This window comes from Gadus chalcogrammus, chromosome 7, assembly GCF_026213295.1.
Source record: "Gadus chalcogrammus isolate NIFS_2021 chromosome 7, NIFS_Gcha_1.0, whole genome shotgun sequence".
Classification (NCBI taxonomy): domain Eukaryota; kingdom Metazoa; phylum Chordata; class Actinopteri; order Gadiformes; family Gadidae; genus Gadus; species Gadus chalcogrammus.
The window spans coordinates 30,072,869-30,082,160 of NC_079418.1; the positions used below are offsets into that span (position 1 = coordinate 30,072,869).

Here is a 9,292-nt window from a genome sequence, read left to right on the forward strand (position 1 = left end):
CAGCCCTGTGGCGTCGCCTCATTACGATTCGGTCCTGCTGGTGTTACTTAGCACTAATTCAAAGCAATTCAAATCAAGCGAACGGCGTGAACCTCAGTCCCCGATACCTCCTCCTCCCTGGTTCGACGACTAGCTGGGGCTCAGTTCTGTGTCTTGGGGGGGGCGGTGTGTGTGTGTCACTCACTGAGGCAGTGCCGGGAGAACGCTCCAGTCCCCGTCGTTCTGGGAGAGCTCGTGGAGCAGGAGGACCACGGGAGCCCCCTAGACACACGACACAAGGCCGCGCGTTAGCCTCCACCACAGAGCAGGCCAGCAGGGGGACAATGGGAAGAGGGTCAACGCTGTCCAATGCATATATATATGGGGGGGTCGGCTAAGCTCAGGAGGTAGAGCAGTTGTCTTGCAACCGAAAGGTTGCTAGTTCAATCCCCAGCTCGTGTACCTCAGGTTTAAACCGGAGGAAATACAGGCAGTACAGCCAAAAAACATACACCATGATGGGAAGGGAGCTCTGAGCTGGCTTTATTGTTATGTATTGACTGCTTTGGCCTAGTTTTGTTTAATCCATGGCGAATTACAGAGAAAAAGACTGTTCAGCTGAAGACCATTGTTTGTTTTGTGCACTGTGTGTGTGTGTGTGTGTGTGTGTGTGTGTGTGTGTGTGTGTGTGTGTGTGTGTGTGTGTGTGTGTGTGTGTGTGTGTGTGTGCGCGTTTGAATGTGTGTGCATGCGCTTGTTTTGTGTTTTCACACAATTGTATTTGTGTGCGTGTGTGTGTGTCATTAATGTTTTACACTAACACTGTGCGAAGACTCTGTTCCTGGTGACACATTGATTATTGATCCCTAGTTTGATTGAAGTTGTGCTTCCCTGTGATCAAAGGGGAAGCAAGCCGAAGCGATTCGGACGATAAACTTTCAGGCGTGTGAAGTTGGTTGAACTTCGGAGACTAGCAATTGTCACCAATAAGAAAAAGCGATACCTCAGAATCCGCCACCAGTGGGAGAAATCTCCATAGGCCAACCGGATGAGCCCAAATGTGGACACTGCTCTGATTTAATTGGCCACAGAGATGTAGTACTTGCTGGACCGACCCAAAGAGACACAATGCAGTGAGCTCTGATTCAATGCGCTGTTTCAGCAGCACTTCCACACGCAGGGCTGGATGCAGCCATTAACAGAACACACACACACACACACACACACACACACACACACACACACACACACACACACACACACGCACATACACACTCACACACCAACCCACGCACACACACTCACTCACCCACACACGCACACAAACACACACACTCCCCCGCAGACAAATACACACCAGCTCATGCTCACGCACACACACACACACACTCACCCACACAACCACATGCCCACACATCCGCAGAACTTACACTTCTCCCTAAGCTCAAAGTATCCAGTCAATTATTCAGCAAATCGAAATGAGTTTAAAAGGGAAACAAAGAACAGCGTTCTTCACAAAATAAATATGCAGAGAACAAAGCGTTCTCTCGAGCCCGGCAAGAATGAAGAACGATCTGCGGTCTCTCTCACGCCTCCTTAATTATAATATCCACTTCCATGTGCCTACCAGTATGTGTGTCTTCCCCAGGAACTGTTTGTATTCCCATTCAATATGCAGATCGTATTGAATCCATATTCCAATCTGAATGACGAGAGTATCTAGCCCGTATCGCACTGGATGTATTTAATCAGACGTAATGCAAAAGCAGCAGCAACTTGTTTACTCAGAAGTGTAATCATGGCGGGGGACATTTTATTTGTATAGCCCTTAATAACAGGGCTATACAGCCCTCTGTAGGGGCTGAACAGCCCGTGTCTTATTGTGAATCACTCTCCTTGGTTTCAAGTGTGCTCTATTAACGGGCGTTCGCACGTGGACACAAACAACACCCCGAGAGCCCCAGGCCCTCTCTCCAAGGAGAGCGCGATGAACACAAAGCATGCCGAGCCTCTCCTCAATCAATCCCCCAGAAGGGGAACTGAACAGGTACGCAACGACTCGATTCTCTGGACACATTTTTCACGAGTAAGGGTTAGCTTCGGAAACCAATGAACGAAAATCCACTGCTGGATAAGTAGTGGTTATTGGCTCAGAAGTAAACTTCCTTAGAGTTTAACGTTACGCACGTAAAGACACGCTTTGCTACACACCGACACAAGGAACGGAGATTGATAGAAATAACACGTTTTTTGCACTATGGGCGCTGTGGGCAAGTAATACTATAATAACAATAATCATAATGATATTAATGATAATATTATAGCGTCACCTGTCCTAACTGGGTGGCTTGCTGGAGAATCTCCTCCCTCCTTTTGAGAGTGAAGGGAATTTAGCGAAGGACATGAAACCAATTCAGACGGATTGAGCATAAAAAAGGTTGACTTTAATCCTCAATGACAGGGTCACTCCCATCATCCAATAGAGTTGTTCCGATACCGATACCAGTATCGGTATTAATCGGCGAGTAGGCATGGCTATGCACTGATCCGATACCATCGCGTTACTCCTGTGAGCTCCTTTATTACACAGATAGAGAACATCACAAACATGTGCAGTGTTATGCTGCGTTCGTGAATGATAGGAGGTGGAAAGTTGGACGCATAACTACAATAATACAAAGTTATTATTATAATTATTGATCATAAATGTAAATGATCTAGTTCTGAAAATATTTATGTCGTCAACAGTAAGTGAACCAGCTGTACATTGCTGTCACGGTAAAAGAACCCTTCAATAAGAACATGTGCTATTGGTAGTTACAATGCTAAATGAAGTATCGGTATATAATTGGTATTTGCTGATACTCATGTTCAGGAATCATTCTCTGGAAGGAAAAGATGGATTCGGCACATCTCTACAAATTAGACCTTTGTTATCGGACCATAGCAATCAGATCACAGTGCAATACCTGTTTAATGGTATTTGAATCAAGTACCTTCCCTTTAGGCATATCAACCTGATCAAAACAACATGGTCGACTCGTGCACATTCACACCAGCCAGGAGCATAATGAGAAGGAAATGAGACGCTGATTGAAAAGGCTTCTAAACTTAGACATGAGCTGTGAAGTTTCAGGGACAGAGGCAGCTCTGCCAATTCCATCTGCTCTCTGTGTGTATGCCGAAGGCAGATTAGAAGCTCATTCATAAAAGTTTCAGTCTGAGGCTTTGTCATTTCAGGAGAACCGTCTCGTTTCTCTCACAGCTGAGCCACATAAAAACTTAAGATTGCCGGGCTCCTGTCCAGTGCTGAATCTTGCACGCCTCAGGTCTATTCTTGCCATGTTAGGTCATTTGTCAATTATCTTTGCGCGACAGAAGATAGTTATTCGGGGGCTATTGTGTTAAGTATGGAGTGGAAAGTGAACGACTGCGGAGGAGGCTGTGGAAATTGCGACACCTACTGGTACAATGCGGTACAACCGCGTGACAAATGAGAAGATGATGTCGGACTGGAGGTACAGTAGCCAGTAAACTACAGGATTCCTATCGAATACATTTGTGATCTCACACATCAGACACGTGTTCACAAACATTTTGTACACACAAAATAGATCAAATGTTAAATATTTAAAATCCCCAGATATATGCTATTTGCAAATATGTACCAAAAATAATGCAATGTGATTATTTACTTTTTGAATTGGCACCAACCCAAAACACACAGCCGCTTACTTCTGGTGCACTGAGTGAACGAGGAGTCTGATTCCATACTGAACTGCGCTTTACACTCAGGTCCGTCTACCAGTGGTTGACTGAGCTTGTAGTCAAACGTCCATAAACGTTATAAAAACCATAACATGAAACTCACAACTTTCCCTGGTGAGTTTCATTGTGCTCTAGTTCAATGTGCTGGTTCAGCAGCAGGCAGGGCTGGATGCATCCAGTAACAGAACACACACACACACACACACACACACACACACACACACACACACACACACACACACACACACACACACACACACACACACACACACACACACACACACACACACACACACACACACACACACCTCTCATCTAAAATATGTGGAGGAAGTGGGGAAAGAAAGTATTCTAAGCTGTGGGCAAGCAATACTATAATAACAATAATCATAATGATATCAATGATAATATTGAAGCGTCACCTGGCCTAACTGGGTGGCTTGCTGGAGAATCTGCTCTTTCCTCTGGTTCGCACGCCGGCTGTGGTAGGCATTCTTCTGGCTCTGTATCACTAACACCACATGCTCCAGTCCTGGGAGAGGGGGAGGGAGGGGAGGGGTGGGGAGGGGAGGGGAGGGGAGGGGTTGGGGAGAGGAGGGGAGAGGGAGGGGGAGGAGAGGGAACAGAGGAGAGAGGAGGAGGATGACGAGCGGAGGAGGAGGGGGAGGAGGAGGAGGAGGGGAGGGAACAGAAGAGAGGAGGGGGAGGAGGAGGGGGGGGGAGGAGGAGGAGGGGGAGGAGGGGGAGGAGGGGAGGGAACAGAGGAGAGAGGAGGAGAGGAGAAGGGGAGCGGAGGGGAGGGAGGGTGGCGAGGGGAGGGAAGGGGTTGGGGAGAGGAGAGGAGGAGAGGGAACAGAGGAGAGAGGAGGAGGATGAGGAGGGGAGGAGGAGGAGGAGGAGGAGGAGGAGGATGAGAGAGGAGGAGGATGAGGAGGGGAGGGAGGATGGGGAAGAGAAGAGGAGGGGAAAGGAGAAGAGAGGAGAGGAAGGAAATAAACAGATATGTCACTTACAGTATTTTTCATTTTGAGCAATCTTGTGGGGGTAATCATTTCCCTGACCTTTGACATGGAGTCCCCGTAAAGTGACTACAGTGAGCCAGCAACACTGCTTACTTACCGACTAAACTGTGTGCGTACTGGGGATGGGAGTCATCTGTCTGCAAGTGAGGAGAGAGAGAGAGAGAGAGAGAGAGAGAGAGAGAGAGAGAGAGAGAGAGAGAGAGAGAGAGAGAGAGAGAGAGAGAGAGAGAGAGAGAGAGAGAGAGAGACGTTTACATTAACATTATCGTACGCTACATTGTACAGTTTGTCAAACTACATTGTTAATGTGGCTTATTGTTCAGCCAGGCATGCCTATCCTGGAATGCAGGAGAGTTAATGAACAGATAGCCTATTAGTACTTACATTCAGTACGCGTGGCTGTTCATCACCACTATCAACGCACAACACACCTGTAAAAAGGTGAGGAAGAGATCAGCTTGATTTTACGTCTTTTACGTCTTCAGTTTGGTAGAGCAGTGTGTGTAGGCGTCAACCTTATAAATAGTGAGTTCAGAATAATCAGATTCGGACACTACACACAGTAGTTGTAGGCTGCATTACCTAAAATAGATTCAGACAGTGTATCTCCCTTAAATAAGTGGACTTGAATTCGAGGTATAATTGTACCTGAAATGAGTCGTAGCAGACACACACTAATGAATGCAAACGGTTGCCCCGAGGTTTTGCAACCAGTGTGCGTGCGGGCGTCTGTGTGTGGGTGCGCGTGTGTGCGTAATCCTGATGTAGCGGCGTCAAGACGCTACATCACTCCAACATTATGAGCAATAATGAGAGATAGTTCTGCAAATGACATACACTTAGAAAAGTACAGCGTCGCCGTGTAGTTTTTACGACTATCCTCGTAAAGAACGAGCTCGATTCGTTGTGTGGACTGTCTATGAACGGGACGCGTCTCTCGTCCTGTTGGCCGTATGGAGCGCAGCAGCATCTTGTATCAAACGTTAGCTAGAGGATAGCTAGCCCGGCAGGCTAACACGAGGTGCTCTTACCCAGGGAGAGGAGAAACACGGCGAACCTTTGGCAGCCATTATGAGCCGTCATGCTTCATGGATTTGTTTCTTGGTAACAAACGTGCTGCGCACAAGTAAGACAGACCCAGCATCTCCAACACAAATTGCTTCACAGTGCAGATGGGGGGCTTTCTGTTGCGATGTGCTTTAGCGCTCCCTTGTGGCCGTTAAGTGGTATAGCTTAATTAACATGGCGCTCCGAGTTGGGAAGAGATGATATATGATCAAATGTAATAGAAACCAGTTTAGTATTAACCCCGGAAGAGGTATCTCGTGTTTAAAAAAGCAATAAAAAATTGTAAAGAGCCAAAAAGGACCAAACACACATCCCTGTCACATCTGTTGGATTTATTACCACCATGCATATTAAATTGTAAATACACAACATCCCAATAGTAGTGGTGACGTCTTGGTTTTGGGGCATTGGCCCTGACACCCGGGGGCCGCTGGGGGGGGGGGGGGGCCTACGGGATCCCCTAGGATCGGGATCCTAGGGGATGAGCAGGAGCGAGGCCGTCAGGCTGGTGACGGTCTTCAGCTGGGCCTTGTAGCATCTGCCGAGGAAGTAGGCCATCATGTAGTTCAGGATGCCGACCATGCACATCAGGATCAGGAAGAGGATGGGTCTCTTCCCGAACACGAACCCTGGAGTGCTGGGGGGGGGGGGGCAGGTAGGTTAGACTGTTTCCTCTTAATGGCTGCCAGTACAAGCAGAGAGGGATCCCACTGTCTGTGAGGGAGGTTACCTTTGGGAGGTTTGCCCCATGTAGCCGACAAAGTACTTATGACGGACGATCAGGTACAGAACCCCAGCGAACGCCGCAGGAGCTGAAGGAGGGGGAACGCGTGTTCATGAAGGGGGAGATAACAACACTGACACACAACACCAAGTACACCGCAAATGTACTTGGGACATTTTGTCAACTGCTACGAGGGTAGTAGCATTAGCATCTGTCTTAGCCCCCACCCACCCGTCTTGCACACTAATTGTATCTTGTACATCCTAACACTTAATGTACGCACTTATTGTGTGTTGTACGTCCTGGCACCTTAAAAATAGTACTTAACATTGTGTAACATCTTAGCTATCTTGGTTGTATACAGGAAATGGGTTAACTGAACAATTGTTGGTGCTTGGCACTCTATGAACATCCTTACTGTACTTACAGTGATATATTGTTGTTTCTCTTCTTCTGACAAATGTACTTATGCAGGTCACTTTAGATAAAAGCGTCTGCTAAATGTTCTAACGGTAAATGTAAATGTAACATATAAATGAGCATCTGTCACTCTTTGTATGTGTGTGCCAACGCACACATGTGTGTGTGAGTACATCAGTCCTTCGGGGGCATTAACGAGAACTGAGTACAGTTGTTCCTCTATCATTGAGGGATCATCCAAGCCAGATCATTTACACCGGGCAGAACAACCAAACAACGAAGTGGGAATTGACTGAGCTCCACAGCGTTCTCCGAGTACAGGCTTGTCTTTGTGAGTTATGCGGAACACGACCACAGCACAGCCCCCCCCACTTCCCCTGTGGATACACATCGCCTTATCTCCCCTGTGTACGGTAAAGCGTTTACAACACTGCGTGCATAGGTGACCAAAGCTAGTCAACACAACCGACTGGTGCTGCTCTTACCCTGGCTGACACAAAGGCCTGCACACCACATGACGGCCAGGAAGGTAGGGTAGGCGTCCATGCAATTACGCCTGTACGGGAAGGGGCAATGACAACACTCTTTCACACACTTTTTTCGGCAATGCTTTCTGGGGCAACGGTTTGCTTACCAACGTGCAACTGCTTGCCCCACAACTGTTTTGAAATGCTTTTTTTTTTTCTTTTTCTTTCTCCTTTAGTGGTTCCTCTCCATGTCTCTACTCTGGCCTCTGCTGATTATACAAAGTTAGTTATATTTCATACATCCTTATTTGTTTTTCTTATCTGTGTGTTTTACTTTTCAATATGTGTTTCCAGTCTGTGTTTGGTGTCTTTCATGCAAAGTGATACACATGCTGCACACAATGAGGAAATCTAACACCTCTACTCTAACTTCTCTATCTTTGTCTAAAATCAAGTCAATATCAGAAGCGTACGCAAATAAGATTGAACTGACTAGTCTAACAATGTCTACATTTGTTTCCCCAGTAGTCAAAGCAGAAGTAGTCCCCAAGTAGTGGTTCATGGATGCACTGGGTTTAGTTCTGCATTGTTGTTTGTTTGGGAGATGATTGGACAAATTGATAGGAAAAGAGTACGACAAATAGGGCTAATAGAAATAGTTTAACCCTTCATTTGGACCGGGGTAATATAAATAGTCTATACAATTCATACAAATAAATTAAAAATAATAAGCAAATAATTATTCATTAATAATTTGGTCGTGATATTTGGCAGTTAAATAAAAAACTTCTCTCTTGCTCATCATCAAACACAGTTGTATTTTTCAAATCACACTTCAATAGAATCAGCCCGTGGTCTAGGCCGTATTTAACGCTGATAACAGTGATAAATAGGGCTGATAGCTTGCTGATACATGCAGTTCAATGTGGAGGAGGCAGACACTTACACTGCGCAGGACACTCGGTCAAAGGAAGTCGCGCAGCCGCTTTTCCCCTCTCTCTCCAACTTCACGGCAAAGAAGGCTTAAACCACAAACACGACAACAAAGCCATGAAAAAAACAACAACACCAACACAGAAAAATAATAAAATAGACGCTGTTAAGCAATTGCATATATGATAAAACATACATCATCGATTAAACCTTAGTCAGCCATGATTAAACTCACCATTCTGCAGAACGCTGAAAAGAGTGACTATGACCAGGAGGAAGATATGCTCCACGATCACCTGGTTCTCCATCGCTGATGTCTCGAAAGCGGCTGAAGGTTTTGGGTTTATGAACTAGGCTACGGAACGCTCCCCTCAGGTGTTGCACTGATCTTTTGCATATGTTACCGTCAGCGGGTACGTGAGGTCATCTAATGAGGAAAAAGAGGAAGGGCCCCACCTCCTCACTTAGAGGCACCGCGTCCTCAGCGTCAGAGAGGCGGGAACATGGTAATGTCACAGGGACCGTTAGGTTTACTTTGTGAAGTTAATTTATAGAGTGCATTTTTGGACAACGTTAGTCTAACTATTAGATAGAAATTCTCATTAACATGGCCCTAATGTCATCGGCTCCCATATGGTCTAGCGGTTAGGATTCCTGGTTTTCACCCAGGCGGCCCGGGTTCGACTCCCGGTATGGGAACTACCCTTTTGTGGGTCGATTGTCACCAACTTTATTAAAGAAAACCAAATACAAGCAGAACGTCCACAATACTCAATAACAATGTATCGATTGTGTACATCAGGGCACGAGTATACGGATGTATCTTATATAACTTGAATGCACCATACCCAACTGTACCAATAGATGGCGCTAAAGACTGAAAGATGAAGTGTCTCATTCAGGATCTTATG

The 9,292-nt window shown here is 46.2% G+C and overlaps 2 protein-coding genes and 1 non-coding gene across 3 annotated transcripts in view; 1 reads left to right on the plus strand and 2 right to left on the minus strand.

Annotated features, from left to right (window-relative positions):
* Positions 1–6,006, minus strand: part of LOC130386600 (beta-1,3-glucosyltransferase-like) — a 30,851-nt gene extending 24,845 nt beyond the window's left edge. Inside the window, exons 1-5 of the mRNA XM_056595609.1 lie at positions 5,801–6,006; positions 5,154–5,200; positions 4,867–4,906; positions 4,170–4,279; positions 185–261 (exon numbers count right to left, since the gene is read on the minus strand). Of these exons, the coding sequence (XP_056451584.1) occupies positions 185–261; positions 4,170–4,279; positions 4,867–4,906; positions 5,154–5,200; positions 5,801–5,852 (326 nt within the window). The 5' untranslated portion in view covers positions 5,853–6,006. The remainder of the gene's footprint in view (positions 1–184; positions 262–4,169; positions 4,280–4,866; positions 4,907–5,153; positions 5,201–5,800) is intronic.
* Positions 6,007–6,151: 145 nt separating this feature from the next.
* On the minus strand, positions 6,152–8,844 carry alox5ap (arachidonate 5-lipoxygenase-activating protein). The gene is made up of 5 exons (XM_056595610.1): positions 8,617–8,844; positions 8,395–8,470; positions 7,467–7,537; positions 6,568–6,649; positions 6,152–6,474 (listed from the first exon to the last, which is right to left on the minus strand). Exons 1-5 carry the CDS (start codon positions 8,687–8,689, stop codon positions 6,312–6,314), a joined length of 465 nt encoding a protein of 154 aa, XP_056451585.1. The 5' UTR covers positions 8,690–8,844; the 3' UTR covers positions 6,152–6,311.
* Positions 8,845–9,008: 164 nt separating this feature from the next.
* trnae-uuc (transfer RNA glutamic acid (anticodon UUC)) lies at positions 9,009–9,080 on the plus strand. Its single transcript has one exon. It is a non-coding gene; the product is annotated as a tRNA-Glu (tRNA).
* Positions 9,081–9,292: the final 212 nt, after the last annotated feature.

Excerpts from the sequence above, each read along its gene's own strand:
- alox5ap (XM_056595610.1), bottom strand. The coding sequence starts at position 8,689 with ATGGAGAACCAGGTGATCGTGGAGCATATCTTCCTCCTGGTCATAGTC. Across the intron at positions 7,538-8,394 it reads GACCGAGTGTCCTGCGCAGT|GCGTAATTGCATGGACGCCT; the intron begins GTAAGTGTCTGC and ends CTTCCCGTACAG. Across the intron at positions 6,475-6,567 it reads ATGGGGCAAACCTCCCAAAG|CACTCCAGGGTTCGTGTTCG; the intron begins GTAACCTCCCTC and ends CCCCCCCCCCAG.